Below are 25,367 nucleotides of genomic sequence, written 5' to 3' on the forward strand. Positions count from 1 at the left end.
TCTGCCACATCTAATATCCCCTGGCTCTGAGTACAGTATGTAGGGGGAAGCTAAAGAAGAGTGATAACATTGCAGGAATAACAGACTGATAAGAGCTCTTCAGATCAGAGTCCAGATGTGGGTAATGATGGAACCAGGCTGGTATCTGTCAAGAGCCAATGACGTTCTCTATTACGGAGAATTCTAAAACAGCACCAGTCTGCCTGGTCCACCCATAGCCATCACCCATTGCCAAAATTTAACCAAAGACTCTAGACTAGGCCTAGACTGGGGCAAAGAGAGACACATAGAGGAACGAGCCACGAGCCATGACTCTCTGAATGTGTATGGGTCAGGGCCAGGGTTATATGCTGTGATATACTGTGCTCTCCTGTATTGTGATGTGGCTGATTTAGGTTAAGGGCAGACGTGCCCTCTAGACCTCCCATCCTGCCCCCCTCGTTGGCAGGACAAAGCCCCTCTCTCCCTGTTCTTTAGGGCCACTGCCATCAGCGTGTGGCAGGCGCTTTGTGGGGTTTTATTGCCTATTTCCTGATGCTTCTTGAAACACTAGGGAGACTTCAAAAGGTGGGGGAGGATTCAACATCAACATGGACAAACTGTCATTCTGTCCATGCCCCTGTCACCCCTGTGGCAGGGGGCATGGAAGAGGGCGTAGTCGGCCCGTCTGCACGGCTGAATTTTAGATTCATTTTTTGAGGCCCCCATTTTAGAGAAATGTTTGTATTTTTAAGCAGTTTCATGCATTTCTACACATTTCTCCATGGAGCTGAGATAATTATTTTCAGTTTTAAAGCAAATTTCCTGCAATTCTATGCATTTTGCCATGGCTAATGCTGGGTTCTTTTGCTCAAACATAATTCAATCTATACTGCTAAATTCATTGTTTGTGTAATTTTAAATTCTCCCTGACTGTCTAGCTTTTATTTTGGAGATTGTTAGTTCTCAAAGATTATATTATAAAAAAATATATAGGTCCATTATCTTTTCAACATACTTTATATCTGGTTTTAGTCATTTAAGTTTACACTGAAAGCGTTTATTATTAAATTTACACTGCGGCCCGCCCAAGGATTTCAATGGCAAAAAAATCCCTGCACACGCACGCACGCACACACACACACACACACACCTCACACACAGGACTAACTCTGGGATAACACCGGACTGTTAGCTAGCTTTTCTCTTTCTTTCTTTCTTTCTTTCTTTCTTTCTTTCTTTCTTTCTTTCTTTCTTTCTTTCTTTCTTTCTTTCTTTCTTTCTTTCTTTCTTTCTTTCTTTCTTTCTTTCTTTCTTTCTTTCTTTCTTTCTTTCTTTCTTTCTTTCTTTCTTTCTTTCTTTCTTTCTTTCTTTCTGCCTTCCTTCCTTCGTCTGCTTTGTGAGAGGGGCATCAGACAGAGAGCTGGTGCCCTCCATAATTATTTGCACAGTGAAGCATCTTTTCTTCTTTTGGCTCTATACTCCAACATTTTGGATTTTAAATCAAATATTTGAGGATATTTTCATCCATATCGGGTGAACCGTTTAGAAATCACAGCACTTTTTGTACATAGTCCCGCCATTTTAGGGGAGCAAAAGTATTGGGTCAAATTCACTTATACACTGTGTACCAAACATTATGAACACCTGCTCTTTCCATGACGTAGACTGACCAGCTGAATCCAGGTGTAAGCTATGATCCCTTATTGATGTCACTTGTTAAATCCGCTTCAATCAGTGTAGATGAAGGGGAGGAGACAGGTTAACAAAGGATTTTTAAGCCTTGAGACAATTGAGACATGGATTGTGTATGTGTGCCATTCAGAGGGCGAATGGGCAAGACAAAAGATTTAAGTGCCTTTGAACAGGGTATGGTAGTAGGTGCCAGGCGTACCATTTTGTGTCAAGAACTGCAACGCTGCCGGGTTTTTCACGCTCAACAGTTTTCTGTGTGAATCAAGAATGGTCCACCACCCAAAGGATATACAGCCAACTTCACACAACTGTGGTAAGCATTGGAGTCAACACGGGCCAGCATCCCTGTGGAACGCTTTCGACACCTTGTAGAGTCCATGTCCCGACAGATTGAGTCTGTTCTGAGGGCAAAAGGGGGGGTGCAACTCAATATTAGGAAGGTGTTCATAATGTTTTGTACACTCAGTGTATGTGTATTAAAGTAGTAAAAAGTTAAGTATTTGGTCCCATATTCATAGCACGCAATGACTACATCAAGCTTGTGACTCAAAAAATTTGTTGGATGCATTCGCTGTTTGTTTTGGTTATGTTTCAGATTATTATGTGCCCAATAGAAATTAATGGTAAATAATGTACTGTGATATTTTGGAGTCACTTTTACTGTAAATAAGAATAGAATATGTTTCTAAACATTTCTACATGAATGTGGATGCTACCATGATTACAGATAATCCTGAATGAATCGTGAATAATGATGAGTGAGAAAGTTACAGACGCACAAATTCTATACCCAAGACATGCTAACCTTTCACCATTACAATAACAGGGGATGTTTTTTTTTTTTTTTGGGGGGGGGGTATGATATTTGTACTGAATGTAATCATTGTGTGCTAGGAATATGGAACCAAATACTAATCTTTTTACTACTTTAATACACATATAAGTGAATTTGTCCCAATACTTTTGGCCCCCTAAAATAATTTCAAAACGGTTCTCACGATATGGATGAGAATACCCTCAAATTAAAGCTGACAGTCTGCACTTTAACCTCAGAGTCATTGTCTCATTTCAAATCCAAAATGCTGGAGTACAGAGCCAAAACAACAAACAATGTGTCAGTGTCCCAATACTTTTGTAGCTCACTGTAGCTAAAGCACAGAACATGGCCTCCCTGGCCATCAATCTCTCCTCTCCTTCCCTCTCTCCATCTCTCATCTCCTGGCTGGCTAGCTGTGCTGTGGAGATGGGAGGGGGCATAGCAGGGAGAAGAGAGGGAGAAATAAACTGATGGAAAACGAAAATGGCAGGGGAGCTTGTGTGTGTGTGTGTCAGTGTGTGTGAGAATACTGTATGTGTGTGTGCGTGTATATACTGTATATATGTGTGAGAGAAAGAGGGGAACATTTGATGATGTTGGAAGGAGAGAGATTGGCATCCATTGTCACGATCGTCGTATACAGAGGACCAAGGCGCAGCGTTATTTGCGAACATGCTTTTATTAGTGATACACGAACAAAATACCAAAAACGATATGTGACGTCCAAAGGTGCAAAACACAAACCTACAACAGGAACAAGATCCCACAAACACTGTGGGAAAACTGGCTGCTTAAGTATGGTTCCCAATCAGAGACAACTAGCAACAGCTGATACACGTTGCCTCTGATTGAGAACCACACTGGCCAACATAGAAATACTAAACTAGAATGAAAAACAAATGAAAACTCACACCCTGGCTCAACATACTAGAGTCCCCAGAGCCAGGGCGTGACATCCATGCAGTGCAGTACAGTCTATGCCGGCTCTGTTCTGTGCGTTTATAATAATGTTATGTCCAGTGTTGGGGAAGCTACTCTGAAAATATAGTTTACCAAGCTACCAATTACTTCACACTGGAAGAAGTTAAGCTACACTAAAGGTACCCTTAAGAAAAATATAGTTTACTTAACTAAAGTTACTTTGATAAATTATCATATCTATATCTGAAATGTCAGACTACAAATTGCAAGAACAGATGTTAACAGAATGTGTAATTTATCCTATTACACACTAAAACTATGTTTCAAGTGAGAATTAGGCAGGTCTGATGCTGAAAAAGAAAGGAAATGATAGCCTACTTCACCAATATTTTATTTTATTTTAGCCCAAAAAAGTAGTAAAGTTCCATTAGGTAGCTACACCTCTACATGGCAAATAAGTAATTAACTACTGAAAACACTACCAAGATTTGAATTTAGTTGAATTACCACCAAGCTACAGCAAAATGTAGTTAAAAGAGATTCTCCAGTACTTTTGTATACTTTTTAGCCAGTAGTTCTGAAAGTGGTACCCGAAAACTGCGTGCTACGTCACATGTGTGCAGTTATGTGCACCACGTCATTGCTCTCTCTCTCTCTGCTGTGTCCACTGAGCCGTTGGGCCCACCCTGCAACCTCATTGGATAATGCTGGGCAGGCCTCTTGTTAGTTGTCAATCAAATGTGAGGGGCTGAAGCACATTGGCTAGAACTCAAATTGCTAGGGGGCTGGCCCACGTGGGGTTAATGTAGGGAAAATGGCATGGCACAGCGTTAAGAAAACAGTCACTTTCAAACTAGGGATTTCGTGGCTAATTGAGGTAAGACAGAAATTCTGCTCATAGATTATGCATGTATGAACAACACATTGACACATCCAGCCCAAAGCAGGAGGTTTAACAAAAACTTTCTTAGTCGCCAAAGTGCCAGAGCATGTCTTTAAATTATTTGTTGAATTACATGTAGTTCACTACTCCCCAACACTGGTTATGTCCCTTCACTCTTCTCCAGTCTGGTAATAACACAGGCAGGCAGGCAGGCAGACAGGCTAACTCGCACTGCACCAACTGGGCCCCAGCCAACACACAGCCCCATCACGCTACACTACACTACACTACACTACACTACACTACATTACACTACAATGTCCTGGGCTGGGTCTTGGCTGTGGAGTGGTTAGTCACTCCCTGTGTCGTTAGTCACTCCCTGTGTCTCTTCTGCAGGGAGATGAGATGCAGAGCTAGGTTGACGTTTATTTTCATGAGTCTTGCCCTGGAGGCAGAACTGAGCGGTTTCCGTTAGATGGGCCAGCTGCAGAGTCAAAATGGTCTAGATTGTAAAAATGTATTTAAGGTTAGGGTTAGGTATTAGGGTTAGCAGTGTGGTTAAGGTTAGGGTTAAGGTTAGGGTTAGGTTTAAAATCTGATTTTATGACTTTGTGGCTGTGCCAGCTAGTGACCACTTCCAGTACATGAGTCATCTCAATAAATGCCAACCTGCACCGAGCTGCCTGGAGGAGCCATTCTGCAGAATAAGTGAGTCTGAGAGATGAGATGTATGCAGGGGAGAGTCCGGTCCAAGCAGCCAGCCAGGCCATAATTCACTCAGCCTGTTTAATAAGTGCAGAGCCCAGAGTGGCCCCAGACTCCACAGACTCCATTCAAACCTAATGCACTCCTCTGACACTGTCAGAAACAGTGGCGGTCAGTGCCGTTTATGATGAGGGAGGACATTTTTTCATGAGCATTATTTCTATTACAGCATGTTGGATGACTGTCATTCATATTCCATTCACCCAGTTCAATGTAAAATCGATAGGTTTAGGCTACTACATGATACTCAAATTGTCCCTATACTCATGAGTTTGCTACAACCTAGCCTATGAATGAAAGTTTACAACGTAGGTGCACACAGGTTGAGAGAAAAATTTGAGATGACAGACAGTGACACATGGACAGACAGTGACACATTCAATACCGCCTTGCACACTCTTGCCTGCATCTATGTGATCTAGGGTGTAATCATTAGTCCAACAGTTGCAAATGAGAGTTTCTATTGGACAAATTCAGGTATTTTAACCCCGTTTCGTTTGCTTCCATTTAAGAAAAGTTTTTCAACAGAATCGGCGGAATGAATACACCCCTGATCACGCATAAACACAGTTCACTTTCATAGCAGCCACATAGTATTCTTTCTCGCCTCTATGCGCTCTCCTCCTCTCACCTTTTCCTTTCGTTTGTGGACTTCAATGAACAACACATCAACTGTATGTGACCAGGCGAAAAAAACTTTCCAAGCCAAACCATGTTATAACCGCTTCACACAGCCTACATCGTTATCCCCATATTAACTAAAGTAACGTCCTAGTCAACATAGCTAATAGAACTAATGCGTTAGTAAACCCGCTACAATCATGCAGTAACGTTACAGTGTATAGTCAGTAAGCAGTTACACCGGCGGGCCCCGGTGGCAATACATTAATAAAACCAAACGCTTACCTTGAAGAGTTCCAGTGTTGTGTTGGATAGTCATAGCCAGCTAGCTAACATAGTAACTAAACTAGCAAGCTGCATTTGCAAGCTAAGTGTGGCCCTGTGTAGCTCAGTTGGTAGAGCATGGCGCTTGCAACGCCAGGGTTGTGGGTTCATTTCCCACGGGGGGCCAGTAAGAAAAAATGTATGCACTCACTAACTGTAAGTCGCTCTGGATAAAAGCGTCTGCTAAAATGTGAAAGTGAAAAAAATTCACAAAATCTCTCTCTATTTATCTCTTTTGTTTCTCCTTCATTTTTAAAGAAATTAATTTGTTGAAAACTGTTCAACTATTGTCTTTCTCTCTCTCTCTGAGTCAACTACTCACCACTGTAGCACTCTTCAGAAAACAAAATAATGTTTAAATAGTGATGTGATCAGTATTAAAAATCTGCAGGACAGTAGTGTCTCCATGGAGTAGTATAGATATATGGGATATGGGAATATATGGGAATATTCTACGTTCAATACCAGAGGTCTACCTCCCACTAGTCAGGACATAGTGTACTGCTATCCATCATCTACAGAACGGTATCCTGTTTGTCCATGACTCTCTCGTGTGTGTGTGTGTGTGTGTGTGTGTGTGTGTGTTGGGTTCCTGGCATGTCCAGATGTATGGGCCATGAGAGAGGTACAGGCCTCAATTGATCATTTGACATTTGCTGCTAACTGTCTCTATATATCACCAGCCCGCCCATCTCTCCATATCCCTCCATTCTCTCTGGGGTAGTTGTGAAGCTGCTGTCTGGCCTATCAGACGGTATAATGTTAATAAACATGAGATCTATGTGATTAAGAGAGTTGCTCTCATCAATCAACACAAGGGCTGCCTGCAGACATGCTGTATATCAGACGCCAATCACTCTATTACCCGCTCCACCACCTCCTTCTCACCTCTCGGTGTCCCTCAACACACATACATGCGCACACACTCGCTCACAGTCTCACACACACAGTCTCACACACTCACACACACGCAGATTATAGATACCACAGAAGAAAGCTTTATAAATCAGATGAAAACCAAACAATGCAGAAATTAAAGTGATTACATAAATGGAGAAGGGTTCCTGAGAGCAACAAGGAAAAGTAGTCTTAGTATTTTTCTTCTTAGTTCCTTCAAGTCCAGAACATTTTACAAGTGTACATGGCCGTTGATAGAGGAAATACAGATGTAGGATCTTAATTTGATCACTCTTTTGTTGTTGAGAATTGTCCTTATTATAATCAACATAATAATTCACATTTCCTGTAGATGAAGGATGATCTTCCTTCTGTAGCAACCTGTCTTAAATTAAGATCTGTAGAAGAAGCTGTCCTCATGTCTCCTTCTCATCTCTTTGGTTCTAGGTCCTGTCTCCGTGTGTGTGTAGGCCTATAGATGTCTCAACAGACCAAGATCTTCCAAATCCTTCATGACATTTAGTTTTCATAAGGCTGTAATCTCAAGGTCATTGAAGGTTGAAATGGAAACACTGTACTTCCAAGCTGAAGCTAGCAAAGGCTTACATCATCAAGTAGCATTGGACGCTGGGGATCCTGCACTGGTGTATAGATTTTCTTTCCGGCCCAATGGGAGACACAAACGCTTACTGATACAGTCCCATCTGTTAAAATGTACAAGACTTTGTCAGGAGATGTTGGCTTTTTGATTATCCAAACACTTCCCATTTGACTCTTATAGAAATATAGGTAAAATACAGTGCCTTCAGAAAGTATTCAGACCCCTTGACATTTTGATACGTTACAGCCTTATTCTAAAATGGATTAAACAAAAAAATCCTCAGCAATCTACACACAATACCCCATAATGCCCAGCTGTGCCAAGCTTGTAGCTGCCAAAGGTGCATCAACAAAGTACTGAGTAAAGGGTCTGAATTCTTATGTAAATGTCATATTTCAGTTTTGTTATTTTTTATAAATTAGGAAACATTTCTAAAAACCTGTTTTTGCTTTGTCATTATGGGGTATTGATGAGGGGAAAAAACTATTTAATCAATTTTAGAATAAAGCTGTAACCTAACAAAATGTGAAAAAAGTCAAGGGGTCTGAATACATTCCGAAGGCACTGTATATGTAACCTAAACTGGTTGAGCTCATAGGTCATGGTCTATGTGTTTTTAATTAAGACTTTAGGGGCCATCCTTACTTGGGTGGGGTCCATCTATTCTTAGTAGGCCAGATTTCTCCCAAGAGACATTTCACTTCTGCTGAAATCCCAAATATTACGATTTCCTAGTGGATCAGCCAGAGTACTAATGGAAATAATTCTGCTCTAATTTCTACTTCCAAACATTTGGTAGGTGACCAAATATATTATAACACAATTTTTGTAGTTTTGCATATTGTAATAAAATCTTGTATTACCTTAATTTGAATTCTGTACTGCCAGCATCGATATCACTATGAATAAAATTGGAGTTTAAAGGCGCTACTCTAAATGCTAGCCAGGGTTTTTCACATGCAAATTAAAAGCAAACCCCCCTACCCGAAACAAATTAGAGCGGACTGCTGGTGACTGGACATCAATGGGCTTCATAATGTAGTCTGTTGTTACAGTAGGCTGGGAGAGCAGCTGTGACTGAGAAAGGAGAATCCACTTGACAGTGCTGGGGAGTGATAGTTACTTTTCTTATTGTGACTGTGGTGCAGTCGAACTGTGACCAATGGGGCTTTAATGTTCCTGGGCATCTGCTGCTGAGGGCTCAATGAGGGGGGATCAGGGGAGTGGGACGATTAGGGACACGCTACTGCAGCACATATTAAAGCAGCCATTACTGTGTGAGGGACCAGTCCTTTACATAAACTACTGACATTTCTAACATAAAGGGAGGGAAGGGGAGGTTCGAGGTAGCATTTCATTTGGTGTAAATTAAAGTGATGTTTCATGGATCGTAGACCAAGGTTTAGGAAGTGACTGTCTGCTTTAAATCATGAATCAGTCCTGTTAAACTGTCTGCATTTCTCAATACACTGTGACTTTTCCTATTTTTAAAATGAAGGGAAAGGAGAACCTTTCTGAGGGTCATAACATTAAATTAGGGGTGTAGGGAAGAGTGAAGGGGAGCTTGAGAGGAGAGAGCGTGTTCTAAAACGCTGGGGTCTAGACGTTGGGGTGCCATTGCAGGGGTTTGTGCTGCTGTGGTTTTCCACTGCTCTGCTGCCTTGGCGATGGGCCAGGCAAGGGGATTGGATTCTATAGGATGATCCATCACTGCAGCACTCTGAACACACACAGCCTCTCTGCGCCCTATCTTAGCCCAGGACAGGAACAAAACTGACAGGCTATTTTGTGACTGTCTGTTGTGTTCTTTTTTGTCACATGGGGATTGGGGATAGTACTCCATTTCTACGTAGAGTGCCTTCGGAAAGTATTCAGACCCCTTGACTTTTTCAACATTTTGTTACGTTACAGCCTTATTCAAAAATGAATTAAATACATGTTTTTCCTCAGCAATCTACACACAATACCCCATAATGACAAAGTGAAAACAGGTTTTTAGATTTTTTTGCAAATGTATAATAATAAAAAAATAAAAAACTTATTTACACAAGTATTCAGACCCTTTGCTATGAGACGCGAAATTGAGCTCAGGTGCATCCTGTTTCCATTGATCATCCTTGAGATGTTTCTACAACTTGATTGGAGTCCACCTGTGGTAAATTCAATTGATTGGACATGATTTGGAAAGGCACACACCTATCTATATAAAGATCCCACAGTTGACAGTGCATGTCAGAGCAAAAACCAAGCCATGAGGTTGAAGGAATTGTCCGTAGAGCTCTGAGGCAGGATTGTGTTGAGGCACAGATCTAGGGAAGGGTACCAAAACATTTCTGCAGCATTGAAGGTCCCCAAGAACACAGTGCCCTCCATCATTCTTAAATGAAAGAAGCTTGGAACCACCAAGACTCTTCCTAGAGCTGGCCACCCGGCCAAACTGAGCAATCGGGGGAGAAGGGCCTTGGTCAGGGAGGTGACCAAGAACCTGATGGTCACTTTGACAGAGCTCTAGAGTTCCTCTGTGGAGATTGGAGAACCTTCCAGAAGGACAACCATCTCTGCAGCACTCCACCAATCAGGCCTTTATGGTAGAGTGGCCAGACGGAAGCCACTCCTCAGTAAAAGGCAAATGACAGCCCACTTGGAGTTTGCCAAAAGGCACCTAAAGACTCTCAGACCATGAGAAACAAGATTCTCTGGTCTGATGAAACCAAGATTGAACTCTTTGGCCTGAATGCCAAGCATCATGTCTGGAGGAAACCTGGCACCATCCCTACGGTGAAGCATGGTGGTGGCAGCATCATGCTGTGGGGATGTTTTTCAGCGGCAGGGACTGGGAGACTAGTCAGGATCGAGGCAAAGATGAACGGAGCAATGTCCAGAGAGATCCTTGATGAAAACCTGCTCCAGAGCGCTCAGGACCTCAGACTAGGGTGAAGGTTCACCTTCCAACAGGACAACGACCCTAAGCACACAGCCAAGACAACGCAGGTGTGGCTTCGGGACAAGTCTCTGAATGTCCTTGAGTGGCCCAACCAGAGCCTGGACTTGAACCCAATCGAACATCTCTGGAGAGACCTGAAAATAGCTGTGCAGCAACGCTCCCCATCCAACCTGACAGAGCTTGAGAGGATCTGCAGAGAAGAATGGGAGAAACTCCCCAAATACAGGTGTGCCAAGCTTGTAGCATCATACTCAAGAAGACTCAATGCTGTAATTGCTGCCGAAGTTGCTTCAACAAAGTACTGAGTAAAGGGTCTGAATTCTTATGTAAATGTGATATTTCTGGTTTTTATTTTTAATAAATTAGCAAAAATGTTCTGTGATGCAGATATAGTACAATATAATAGCTAGTGGGAAGAGAATATACAGTGTGTACAGTATCACCTGGAAGTGCATGTGCTGTGTGGAAAAAGTACTGTGAAAGCCCTATGGACCTGTAGTACTGTAGAGTATAGAGACTGAAGGTGAAGGTGGGATCTTTGTGTAATTTGGGGTTGTAAGGAGTTGAAGGAGACAATACAGGTGGAGGAACAGGAAAGCATCAGGTTGTTGAAACAGATAAAACAGACATCACATAGACACACAACATAGACACAACACAACATAGACGCAACACAACATACAACACCACAACATACAACACCACAACATACAACACCACAACATACAACACCACAATATACAACACCAAAACATAGACACAACATACAACACCACAACATAGACAAAACACAACAGACACAACACAACAGACACAACATAGACACAACACAACAGACACAACAAAACAGACACAACATGAACACAGCAACACAGCACATCACCGCACAGCACAGAAACACAGAAAAAAAACACACAACAGTGACACAAGACAGACATCACACTGACACAACTCACAACAGCTTCAGCACCGACAAAACACCAAAACATACCAGACACAGACACAACACACACTCAGATGATACCAATACACAGCTTGGAACTGTGCAAGTACACAAACACCTAAACTAAGTACAGTACCAGACATACAGACAATCAGAAGGTGAAGTCACAACCACATAACTTGTATTCATTTACTCTCTCTCTCTCTCTCTCTCTCTCTCTCTCTCTCTCTCTCTCTCTCTCTCTCTCTCTCTCTCTCTCTCTCTCTCTCTCTCTCTCTCTCTCTCTCTCTCTCTCTCTCTCTCTCTCTCTCTCTCTCTCTCTCTCACACACACACTTGTGAATACACACTTATACACACAAATACAAATAAACAGAAGCATTCTAAATCAGAAGAACCCACAGGAAAAATAGTTGTTCCTGATTACACAGTACTGGTGTTGTGCGCTTTCAATGAAAGACTGTTTAATTTCCTTATACACGTAATATCTGTATAGGTACAGGAACGTGTATGAGGACTATTTTGTGAGAACGATCATCATAGTATATTTTGCCTGTGGACTCTTGGCATGTAATATGCTGCATGAGAAAACATTTTAAAACCACAAACAAAGATATAGAGAAACACACTCACGTTAGATGAGTACGCATAAACGCAAAAGAAAACCAAAGACGGAAGTTAAATACATCAAGCAACGACAACAGGAAAAAAGAAACAGCTCCAGCCTGACTTTACGACCCCTCACTAAACCAGCTCACACCACAACAGCAACACTGGACTCTCAACACAACCAGATAGAGCTACAGTTACTACAAGCAACAGACAAGAAAAAAGATAGAGAGTAAGATAAACCAACAACAACAACAACAACAACAACAACAACAGCAGCAGCAGCAAGAGAAACAACAGTGACACAAACCTTTAAAAGACACATACAAGATGGTCATATATAGATATATAAGGAGTAAAAAAGCCAGATATACGTGTGGAGGATATTTACTGCTTCATCAAAGTGCCATACTCCTTGGCCATCCGGCAGCTCAGAGCTCAAACTATCGTCCTGATCCATTAGCCAGCGATGCACCGCGTGGGCCTAAAAAGACACACGACATACAGTAAAGACAGAGCCCAGTTAATCTCAACAGTCATAGAGACAGAGAGAGAAGGAGAGAGAGAAGAGAGAGAGAGGAGAGGAAGGACAGGGGAGAGAATGGACAGAATAATGGGCAGGGTAATGAGAGAGGTGGAATAGAAAGGAAGAGCATCATATTCAGACATAGGTAGAAAACAAACGGAGGAGGAGGAGGGAGACAGAGGCAGGAGAGGAAGCATCCCACCCCATCCCATTCCCATGGCTGTACCTATACTCCCCTCCCACACACACACACACACACACACACACACTTTCAGGTTATGATGGGACATATTTATGGAAATGGCAGGACCATGGGGTAGGACCATGACAGGACTATGGGAGATGATGTCACACACAGTGGTCAGTGCTTGGCATGGGGGGGTCAGGAATGGGTGCTAGGGATAGAGATGTCCTTGTGAAGGAGTGCTACTCGCCTGGGCTGATGGTAACAGATCCTGTATCTTCTATAGTGATGGGTCATAATACTATTCCAGTGAGTATTTAGCATTAGAGGCTCTCCCTATGTGATGTCTGACTTATAAAGAATAACAGATGCTGTTTCTGGGCAATTACAGTTAACTACAGGTGCATGCCAATAATTGCCTTGGTGGAGATGTGGTGTACTTACCATGGCTTCACATAGGAAAAGGAACAATTAAAATACATACTGTAATCAGGGTGAATACATGGAAATTACACTCAACACAAAAACATGCTGTTGACAGTACACTGTAGTTACAGTACCTTGAACAAACATGTAAAGGACATGTAAATACACAGAAACCAAATCCAACTGCATTATTACACTGAATACAAAGTAATAGAAATATTGTAACACTGAAACAGTTAATGTACAGTAACATCTCACCATTTTTATACAAGTATGTTACTTTGTATTGTGATACAATTACAGTATTGGGACACATTATGTTGTAAAATACAGGGTGCAACATTCATTACAATGTACTTTGCATAGTACGTAGTGTTGTGGAAGTGAAGCAGAGAATATTGTTATTTTGCTTGTCTATCACCAATATATTGGGAACAGTGTGGCATGTGTGAGAAAGAGCAGAGCAGTGCAGGTTAGGTTGAAGCAAGCAGAGGCAGAAGATGAGTTTTCAGCAGATAGGCATGCTGTCCTGAAGGTGGAGAGTGCCAGAACACATGGCCTTGAAAATGTAATAACATTTTTATAACAAAAAATGTGCTTCTTTTAAGGTCTTATTTACTATACTTTCAACAGCTTGAGTACAGTATATGAGAGGAGTGGGGGGTCCACCACCCCTAATAGACAGCACTCTGTTTTCTGCAAGCAGGGCCGAATGACTCTGCAGAGGACACCTCCTCGCCCCTAGAGGGGTGCAGCCCTATCTTCTCAGAGACAGACACTACCACACTAGCCTGCATGGCCTGCTTTAACAGGGAGGAGGAAACACAGATAAGGACTGCAAAGAGAGATCAACATGTGAAGAGAGACCCTGTTTAGACTCCCTCCCTCTGCTGTGATCAGAGTAAAGAAGAGAGTACCAGCCCTGTTTAGACTCAATCCCTCTGCTGTGATCAGAGTAAAGAAGCTAGTAACAGCCCTGTTCAGACTCCCTCCCCCTGCTGTGATCAGCCCTGGTGCTAGCCCTCCTCTCTGTTTCACACCATACAACTCTCACCCACCCAATCTGTTACTCTGAGCTCTTGTTGTGTCAGCACCAAAAATAACACAACACAGCCTCTTGGTGACACTCTGAGGACCTCAGAGAACAAGTACCTGACAAGGAGGTCTGCAATCCTTCTGCAGTGGGCTAAGTCCCGTCTGGACTACTGCAACTCGCTGTTGGCTGGCCTCCCTGCCTGTGCCATTAAACCCCTACAACTCATCCAGAATGCCGCAGCCCGTCTGGTGTTCAACCTTCCCAAGTTCTCTCACGTCACCCCCCTCCTCCGCACACTCCACTGGCTTCCAGTTGAAGCTCGCATCCGCTACAAGACCATGGTGCTTGCCTATGGAGCAGTGAGGGGAACGGCACCTCTGTACCTTCGGGCTCTGATCAGTCCCTACACCCAAACGAGGGCATTGCGTTCATCCACCTCTGGCCTGCTGGCTCCCCTTCCTCTGCGGAAGCATAGTTCCCGCTCAGCCCAGTCAAAACTGTTCGCTGCTCTGGCACCCCAATGGTGGAACAAGCTCCCTCACGACGCCAGGACAGCAGAGTCACTCACCACCTTTTGAAACCCCACCTCTTTAAGGAATACCTGGGATAGGATAAAGTAATCCTTCTACCCCCCAAAAAAAAATTGTAAAGTGGTTATCCCACTGGCTATAGGGTGAACGCACCAATTGGTGAGTCGCTCTGGATAAGAGCGTCTGCTAAATGACGTAAATGTGCCCTTGAGCAAGGCACTTAACCCTAATTGCTCCTGTAAGTCGCTCTGGATAAGAGCGTCTGCTAAATGACTAAAATGTAAATGTAAATGTAAGATTACATAATCCCAAAATGAATGTGTGTGTGTGTGTGAGAGAGTGAGACGCAGGCTTGTCCTGCTACAGTGTTTGTGTTGAGTCACAGTGTGTCAGTTAGTTAATGGAGGAATTGGTTAAATGTAGCTGACGGGCAGTAATGACAGGGAGAGAGGAAAGAAGGAGAGAGCAGGAAGGAGGGAGAGAGAAGCGAGGGAGGGAGGGGGAGAAAGAGGGAAGGAGGCAGGGAAGTTAGGTGATGGAGAAGGAGAGGGGGAAGAGGTACTGATAAGAGTAACAGGTGATTGACTCTAAATCCTTTGGGAAAGCCAGAGGCATGAGGAGAGATACAGAGGAAACACTTCACACTGGAATGGTTACACTTCAGATTAGGAGCTAAAAGTATAACACTTAGAGCAGGGACTCTAAGAGTCCCCTCAATAGTCCCCAGGTAGTTTGGCACGTATGCTACTAACTCAGTTAAATATGTGTTTTACTATGCAATTGGGAAATTAAATTAACTCCCGACTGACTACTGAAAAATATAGTGCAAATAGATCATCTACAAGTATCATTGCTAGGCTTCTCCCAAACACGGCTTATAAGCAATAGGCCTACCAATGATACTGTACAAATAAGGACATACAGAAGTGATCAGGAGCTCCCTTCTCTCTTTTCCTCCCTCTTCCCATCTCAACTATCTCCTTCCCGCCATCCCTCCTCCATCTCTCTCTCTCATCTCTCCCTCAATCTCTCGCTCTCACCGTCCCTCCCTCCTTCCCCCATATCTTGCATTCTCCCTTTCTCCCTCCCTCTCTTCCTCTTGGCAGTGGGGTTGAACAGGGTTTTAATCACAATGCCACTCTGATGACTGTTGGAGCAGGGCCAGTTGGAACTCTGTCATCTCTCCACATTCATTTGCAGCTCATCCTTCACACTGTCAATTATTGCAGCAGCAGAGAGGATCAAGGGATGGGATGGGAAGGTGTGTGTGATGTGATCCAAGCTAAACAAAAAGTGAATGGTAGAGCAATGACAGGACGAGCAAGACAGAGGAAACAGAACAAAACAAGGCAGACAGAACCAGGAGGTAGGCAGACTCATTGCCATAGAGAGACAGATAGATGATGAGAACTCCAGACACTGTACTAATCGATAGCCTGGACATCTGTTGTAACCCAGAGACCCCATCCGTTAGCTAGAAGGCCATGTCATCAGTGTTAAGGCCAGGTGTCCAGAGGGCCTTCATAAAACCACATCTCACACTAAACCATGGTTCCATTCAGATATCAGCCCGTTCAAAAGAGATATCAACAACTGCAGTGGAGTTCACATTATTAGCATAATGCTGAATGAATCCAGTTGAGCTGTGAGGTTTGGTTTCACTAGGCTGAGAAGCTGAGATACACAGTGCATGAAGCCCTCATTACAATAAACATTCCATGGGGAGAGAAAGAGAGAGAGAGAGAGAGAGAGAGAGAGAGAGAAACCTAGTCAGTTGAACAACAATCGTTCAACCGAAATGTGTCTTCCGCATTTAACCCAACCCTTCTGAATCAGAGAGGTACGGGGGGCTGCCTTAACCCATAAGAGTCTAAACCCTGTTTAAGCCAGGGGGTTCTACTAAGCTACAGTATATGGAATTGTTTTAAGAAGGTCATACCAAGGATCATTTAGCTATTTGATTTGGAATTTTAAGATTCCTTGAAGTATAAAAAAAAATTATGGTATGATGAAAACATTTTGGGGGCCTTACTGCTATGAGCCCATACAAACGCATTGAATAATAGATTCACTACATGGAACAACAGATGGTCCCCAACAAAATCTAAAGGAAATTTGTTCTGAAGTGTCTGTCCTATATCTGAGAGATATAAGAAAGATCAGGAAACATTAGTTGTTGTTTTTTTACATGTATTTTGGCACTAAACAGTCTAAGTTTGTATTTACAATGGTGTTTGTGCTCCACTGGTTGCCCTTTTCTTGTGGCAACAGGTCACAAATCTTGCTGCCGTGGTGGCACACTGTGGCATTTCACCTAATAGATATGGGATTTGTTTTCAAATTAATTTGTGTCTGTGTAATCTGAGGGAAACATGTGTCTCTAACATGGTCATACATTTGGCAGGAGGTTAGGAAGTGCACATAGCCTGTCTTCTCGAGAGCCAGATCTGCCTATGGTAGCCTCTCTCGATAGCAAGGCCATCCTCACTGAGTCTGTACATAGTCTTAATTTTGGGCCAGTCACAGTGGTCAGGTATTCTGCTGTGTATTCTCTGTTGAGAGAGAGAGAGAGTCGAAGTTTAGCAGAGGCGATGCTCCCTCTTAACCACAGAGAAGATCAAAGAGCTGCTCTCCTCTATGATGTTATGTGAATCAGCCTGGTTTAAAGAGCGAGATCCACAGGCTTCTAACAGAGGGGGCAGAGGGCCTCCAGGGGCACACTAAAAGAATGGGCAGAAGGCCACTGTCTTCCCCTCCAGGCTGAAGTCTCCAAACACACAGCTCCCCTGGCAGTTCCAGGGTTACATGCCCCCCAGGATCACAGACCACTTCTGTGTGGAACGGGGTATCAACAACACAGAAAGACAATTCAAAGGTGGATGTGACTGTGCACGTGTATGTGCATATGTGTGTCCTTAAGAGAGAGAAAGAGAGAGCGAAAGAGAGATAGTAAAGGTGGAGGTGACTGCAGTCCCTCTCTCACCTGGCTCCTCTCCAGACGGCGTCTGCCCTTCATCAGCTCTATGCTGATGAAGGACTCTACTGCTCTGCTCTGCTCTCTCTCTGCTCTGCCCTGTGGAGCTGGCAGCTCTCCCTCCGCATTCATTATTTATCAGCCTGGGATCTGCAGAGTCATTTCTCTCCCCCCCCCCTCTTTCCCCTCCCTCTCTTTCCCCTCCCTCTCCACCCTTTCTATCGCTCTCTCTCCTTCAAACACACACCCTGTCTCTTCCTCTCAATCTGTCTTTATCTAAACTCCTTCACCCCTCTCCACTTCTTTCATATTTTCATCTGTACTGATTTGTACTCGTCTCCCTCTCTCCTCCCCTCTCCTGTACTTTCATCTCTCCTGCTTATTTCTTATGTAACATCATTCTAGTGGTGCACACTGGTACAGTCCTGTGAGGCATACTAGTCCAGAGCCTGAAAACCACTGAGATGACAATTTATCTCAACAAAGTAGTTCAACACTAATATAAGTATTGTATACTAAATAAGTGTAATATTATACTGTAATAAGTATTGTACTCCTCAGACACAGCATAGAGAATGTAATAAGTATTGTAGTCCTCAGACCCAGCATAGGGAATGTAATAAGTATTGTAGTCCTCAGACCCAGCATAGGGAATGTAATAAGTATTGTAGTCCTCAGACCCAGCATAGGGAGTGTCGTTGGCTGTTCCTCCGATTGGTAAAAGATGCAACAGTCATGTGCTTGTGTTTCTAGGTACTGTAGGACGAGAGATGGAACTTATCATGGCGTGACACTTAATACACTAACAGTGCAAACATGTACCCCCGCACATTGACTTGGTACCGGTACCCCCTGTGTATAGACTCGTTATTGTTATTTTATTGTGTTACTTTTTATTTTATTTTATTTTTTTACTTTAGTTAATTTAGTAAATATTTTCTTAACTCTATTTCTTGAACTGCCTTGTTGGTTAAGGGCTTGTAAGTAAGCATTTCACGGTAAGGTCTACACTTGTTGTATTCGGCGTATGTGACAAAATAACATTTGATTTGGATTTGCTGAGGGCCGACAAATCATCAGTGAGCTTACAGTATATGCACTCAGAGACCATGGGCTCGCCAAGTAGGAAATCAATATCAGGATCACGTCTGGATTTAATGCACCCATACAGTGGAACTGACCAGCATTATTTTACAGCATGCATTGAGTATATTAGCTGTATAGTTATAATCTCATAGTGATCATTGTAGGGCTGTAGGAGTCTTTGGGTCATATTTACTAAGAGTTTGCAATTGTAATGCCCTACTACAGGTGCAAACTTTGTACAGATGTAAAGACTTAGTAAATATGGCACCTTGAGTGTTTTCATCCAGTGACATGTGGTTGGATCCAGTTTCCCCACCTGTCAATTTGCTCCCTAGGAGCTGAAACTCTCCTTTGAGCTGTAATGTGTTTTCCAGGCCCCATGTTAAGTTAGAGGACAAGTGGAAACATTTACAGATTACACTGACAGGATGGATTCAGGACTATTCTCTTGATGTCCACCAATCAATGCCCTATTATTCCTAATCATGTTACGTAATAGCCTAGCTAGGGTATATTCTGAACTATGGATGTCTATGTGCGTGACTGAGACAGATGGAGATTTTAGCTATGTGTGTGACTGTAAGCTCTACTTGATTGGTCTACTGCGTACCTACAGTATTACGTGATTACATTTTTACATTCATTCAGGCACTGCCCTTAGATCAGAGTTCCTAGTTTTTAGCAATATGTGAATAATTTAGTAAGGGTCCATTATTAGTATACTTTACAGGATTGATAGGGTTGGAGCCAGGCGTACTGTAGCAGTGGTCCTTGATGAGGATGACAGGGAAAGAGGAGAGAAAGAGAGCAAGATAGGATAGGATACAGATGTATCAAGCAGCCACAGAGAAAAATAAATGTCTGTTTTTGGATTAACATGGAACAAAGTGATGATTCACTGTGACACTAATACTGTATGGCTGGTGGTTTCTTCACTCTGCACCAGTTGTGTATGAGAGGAGAGCTAGTGATGACGGTGAGACTACGTCCCAAATGGCACCCTATTCCCTATATAGTGCTCTACTTATGACCCCCCCCCCCCCTTATTGGCATGGGAAACACATGAAATAAACAAGTAAAATAAACAAAAGTGAGAAGAAACCAATTTAACAACATCAACAAAAAACTATTAGAAATTAACAATAAACATTGCACTCAAAAACCTCTCTCTCTTTCTCTTTCTATTCTATTCAATTCAATTCAAGGGGCTTTATTGGCATGGGAAACATATGTTTACATTGCCAAAGCAAGTGGAATAGACAATAAACAAAAGGGAAATAAACAATCAGAAATAACAGTAAACATTACACACAAAAGTTTTAAAAGAATATAGACATTTATATTATTGGCTATGTACAGTGTTATAACAATGTGCAAATAGTTGAAGTTTGAAAGGATTAATACATTAACAGATAAAGATAGGTTGTATTTACAATGGTGTTTGTGCTCCACTGGTTGCCCTTTTCTTGTGGCACAGGTCACAAATCTTGCTGCTGTGGTGGCACACTGTGGTATTTCACCTAATAGATATGAGAGTTTGGATTTGTTTTCAAATTCTTTGTGGTTCTGTGTAATCTGAAGGAAACATGTGTCTCTAATATGGTCATACATTTGGCAGGAGGTTAGGAAGTGCAGCTCGGTTTCCACCTCATTTTGTGGGCAGTGGGCACATAGCCTGTCTTCCCTTGAAAGCCAGGTCTGCCTATGGTGGCCTCTCTCGATAGCAAAGCTATTGCAGTGAAACGTTTTGTCCAGGAAGTTGTCTAAAAGGGATTGAATTTGTTGTTGGCTAATTGTTTTCTAGTAGGTTTCTAAACTACTTTCCTTCCATCTATAGAATGTCTTAATATACTGAACAAAAATATGAACGCAACATGTAAAGTGTTGGTCCCATGTTTCATGAGCTGAAGTAAAATATCCCATAAATGTTCTACCAGCATGTTAAATGTGCAACCAGAGGGGAAAAAACTCTAGAACACCTTTACACCACTCACAGAGACGTGTACAAAGCTCTCCCTCGCCCTCCATTTGGCAAATCTGACCATAATTATATCCTCCTGATTCCTGCTTACAAGCAAAAACTAAAGCAGGATGCACCAGTGACTCGGGTCAATAAAAAAGTGGTCAGATGAAGCAGATGCTAAGCTACAGGACTGTTTTGCTAGCATAGACTGGAATATGTTCCGGGATTCTTCCGATGGCATTGAGGAGTACACCACACCAGTCACTGGCTTCATCAATAAGTGCATTGATGACGTCGTCCCCACAGTGACTGTACGTACATACCCCAACCAGAAGCCATGGATTACAAGCAACATCCGCACTGAGCTAAAGGGTAGAGCTGCCGCTTTCAAGGAGAGGGACTCTAACCCAGAAGCTTATAAGAAATCCCGCTATACCCTCCGCCAAACCATCAAACATGCAAAGCGTCAATACAGGACTAAGATCGAATCGTACTACACTGGCTCCGATGCTCGTCGGATGTGGCAGGGCTTGCAAACTATTACAGACTACAAAGGGAAGCACAGCCGCGAGTTGCCTAGTGACACGAGCCTACCAGATGAGCTAAATTACTTCTATGCTCGCTTTGAGGCAAGTAACACTGAAACATGCATGAGAGCATCAGCTGTTCCGGACGACTGTATGATCACGCTCTCCGTAGCCGATGTGAGTAAGACCTTTAAACAGGTCAACATTCACAAGGCCGCAGGGACAGACGGATTACCAGGATGTGTACTCCGAGCATGCGCTGACCAACTGGCAAGTGTCTTCACTGACATTTTCAACCTCTCCCTGTCTGAGTCTGTAATACCAACATGTTTCAAGCACCATAGTCCCTGTGCCCAAGAACACTGAGGTAACCTGCCTAAATGACTACCGACCCGTAGCACTCACGTATGTAGCCATGAAGTGCTTTGAATGACTGGTATGACAACTGCTCGGCCTCCGACCGCAAGGCACTACAAAGGGTAGTGCGTACGGCCCAGTACATCACTGGGGCCAAGCTTCCTGCCATCCAGGACCTCTATACCAGGCGATGTCAGAGGAAGGCCCTAAACAAGACTCCAGCCACCCTAGTGATAGACTGTTCTCTCTGCTACCGCACGGCAAGCGGTACCGGAGCACCAAGTCTAGGTCCAAGAGGCTTCTAAACAGCTTCTATCCCCAAGCCATACATCTATTCAAATGGCTACCCAGACTATCTGCATTGCCACCCCCCCCTTTACGCTGCTGCTACTCTCTGTTTATTATCTATGCATAGTCACTTTAAGAACTCTACCTACATGTACATATTACCTCAATTACCTAGACTAACCGGTGCCCCCTGTATATAGCCTCGCTATTGTTATTTTTACTGCTGCGCTTTAATGATTTGTTACTTTTATTTCGTATTTTTTTATATTGTATTTTTTTGTGTGATTTTTTTGGTATTCTTTCTTAAAACTGATTTGTTGGTTAAGGGCATGTAAGTAAACATTTCACTGTAAGGTCTACACCTGTTGTATTCGGCGCAGGTGACAAATACAATTTGATTAGATTTTTTTTGTTAGCATTTCTCCTTTGCCAAGATAATCCATCCACCTGACAGGTGTGGTATATCAAGAGCTGATTAAACAGCATGATCATTACACAGGTGCACCTTGTGCTGGGGACAATAAAAGGCCATTCTAAAATGTGCAGTTTTGTCACACAACACAATGACACAGATGTCTCAAGTTTTGAGTGAGCATGCAATTGGCATGCTGACTGCAGGAATGTCCACCAGAGCTGTTGCCAGAAAATGTAATGTTCATTTCTCTACCATAAGCCGCCTCCAACGTAATTTTCAAGAATTTGTCAGTACATCCAACAGGCCTCACAACCGCAGACCACATGTAACCACGCCAGCCCAGGATCTCCACCACGCCAGCCCAGGATCTCCACATCTGGCTTCTTCACCTGCGGGACCGTCTGAGACCAGCCACCCAGACAGCTGATGAAACTGTGGGTTTGCACAACCGAAGAATTTCTGTACAAACAGTAAGAAACCGTCTCAGGGAAGCTTATTTCCGTGCTCGTCGTCCTCACCAGGGTCTTGACCTGACTGCAGTTCGGCGTCGTAACTGACTTCAGTGGGCAAATGATCACCTTCGATGGCCACTAGCTCGCTGGAGAAGTGTGCTCTTCACGGATGAATCCCAGTTTCGATTGAACTGGGCAGACGGCAGAAAGCGTGTATGGCATCGTGTGGGCGAGTGGTTTGCTGATGTCAATGTTGTGAACAGACTGCCCCATCATGGCAGTGGGGTTATGGTATGCATAAGGTATGGCCAATGAACACAATTGCATTTTATCGATGGCAATTTGAATGCACAGAGATACAGTTACGATATCCTGAGGCTCATTGTCGTGCCATTCATCTGCCGCCATCACCTCATGTTTCAGCATGATAATGCATGGCCCCATGTCACAAGGATCTGTACACAATTCCTGGAAGCTGAACATTTCCCAGTTCTTCCATGGCCTGCATACTCACCAGACATGTCACCCATTGAGCATGTTTGGGATGCTCTGGATCGACGAGTACAACAGCGTGTTCCAGTTCCTGCCAATATCCAGCAACTTCTCACAGCCATTGAAGAGGTGGGGACAACATTCCACAGGCCACAATCAACAGCCTGATCAAGAATGAGAGGCAAATGGTGGTCATTCCAGATACTGATTGGTTTTCTGATCACGCCCCTACCTTTAAAAAAAAAGATATCTGTGACCAACAGATGCATATCTGCATTTCCAGTCATGTGAAATTCATAGATTAGGGCCTAATGAATTCATTTCACTTGACTGATTTCATTATATGAACTGTAACTCAGTAAAATCTTTGAAGTTGTTGCATGTTGCGTTTATATTTTTGTTCAATGTAGTATGCAGTTTGTTCGGCTTTGATGCCTCATGATTGAGTATTTCTCTGTTAAAGTAGGCTGTGATTTTGCTGTGATCTGATAGGGTTGTCAGTAGGCTGAGTGTCAACGCTCAGAGACTCTGGGTTGAGGTCAGTGATAAAGTACACTCTTAGAAAAAAGGGTTCCAGAGAGCTGCAGGAGTTGTAACCCGTTTTTGTTTGTTGTTTTGTCTCTCTTTTTTTCTGTTCCTTCTCTCTTAGGCAATTCGGCTCCAGGGAGACAGAGGAGGGGGAGTGGTGAGTGAAGGAAGAGTCTGTTTTATCAAAGGATCTTTTAAATGCCTGGGGTATGAATAAGCATTGGGTGATGCTATGACATTACTATACTGCAAACACTCAAAAGAGCTACATCAAATCCCATTTTCTATGCTTTGCACACACTACAACACGGATCCTCTCCTGTTGCCCTCTGGTTGGTAACTTTCACATCTAACTGGCTTTAAACTTTGAGTCAATGAGAGACAGAAGAGAGGGCAGCTTAGATTGAAGCTTCCCACTGGGCACAGATGTCAATTCCACGTTGGTTCAAAGTAATTTCGTTGAAATGATGTGGAAACAACGCTGATTCAACCAGTGTGTGCCCAGTGGGTTATATGATTCTGAATTAGTTACTGGCATGTTTTCAAGCTGCTTTGTTTATTGCTTTTTTTTTTTTTTTTCTGTTGTGGTTGTGCTGTGACTGCCTTGAGCACTTAGCCTAATGATCCTTGTGAAAGGATCATATATACGATGAAAAAAAAAACAGCTTGCAAATGGCCAGAGTGAATATATTGTCAAACCTGGGTTAAAATACATGTGTATTTGAGTATTTGCTCTACTAATTTTCTGTGTATTTGAGTATTTTCATATAATGTGGCCCGAATCTTCTATTGGAAGTATTTGAAAGCATTTTCTAATAATTTCCTATAAATAGCCTACTATTTGAAAGTACTTTCAAATACTTATTTCAAATATCTGGGTTAAATGCATGGGAGTGTATTTGAGTCAGTGTATTTGAGTAATTGAGTGTTTTTCCAAATTCATTCCAATATTCCCTTTCTTGTCTTTTCAAATAAAACATATCAAAATACTTACTTCTAAATGTCTTTGAAAGTAATTGAAATGCCCTAAATAGTATTTGAACACAGGTCTGTATACTGCAGCTGTATTATTGTACTGAGTAGAAATATTTACATGTTTTCTCATGTAATCCCATGGGACCAGTAAAGAAGAGAAGGTCTGACCGGGAGATGAAGGAGAGAAGAGAGGGAGGGGAGGAGAAGGAGGACAACAGAAAGATGGAGGGTATGTAAGAAAGGAGAGTAAGCTCTCTAATCTGTTTATGTTTTATCAATGACATTTAGAGGCACCCCCTCCTTCCCTCCATTGAAAGTGGGAACTCTTCCATTCCAGACTATTTTTATCCGCCATTTCATTAGCATAATAAAACACGCATGAAAAAAATAAACCCAAAGAGACAGCCTAGCCAAAAACCCGGATTTGAGAGGCTTATTTTCATCTTTCTTTCTTTCTCTCTCTCTTTTATGTTGCTCCATTCTTCTCGCTCAGAGAAATGGAAAGAGGCATGCCTTTTCTTTCTCTCTGGGCATCGTTATGGTGCTTTTCATCCCTTCTCTTTTGTCTGAATGAGTGGAGCTAGCCCCTACTGGGCCAACCAGCAGTCAC

The 25,367-nt window shown here is 42.8% G+C and overlaps 1 protein-coding gene across 4 annotated transcripts in view; it reads right to left on the bottom strand.

Annotated features, from left to right (window-relative positions):
* The window catches only part of LOC121584885 (ankyrin-1), a 167,830-nt gene that overhangs the window by 71,807 nt on the left and 70,656 nt on the right, over nt 1-25,367 (bottom strand). The window contains exon 2 of one of the 4 annotated variants that reach the window (XM_041901083.2): nt 12,390-12,482. The exons of the other annotated variants lie outside the window; for them this stretch is intronic. Coding sequence (XP_041757017.2) covers nt 12,390-12,482 — 93 coding nt within the window. The remainder of the gene's footprint in view (nt 1-12,389; nt 12,483-25,367) is intronic. 4 annotated transcript variants of the gene reach the window in all.

This window comes from Coregonus clupeaformis, chromosome 16 (assembly GCF_020615455.1).
Source record: "Coregonus clupeaformis isolate EN_2021a chromosome 16, ASM2061545v1, whole genome shotgun sequence".
Lineage (NCBI taxonomy): Eukaryota > Metazoa > Chordata > Actinopteri > Salmoniformes > Salmonidae > Coregonus > Coregonus clupeaformis.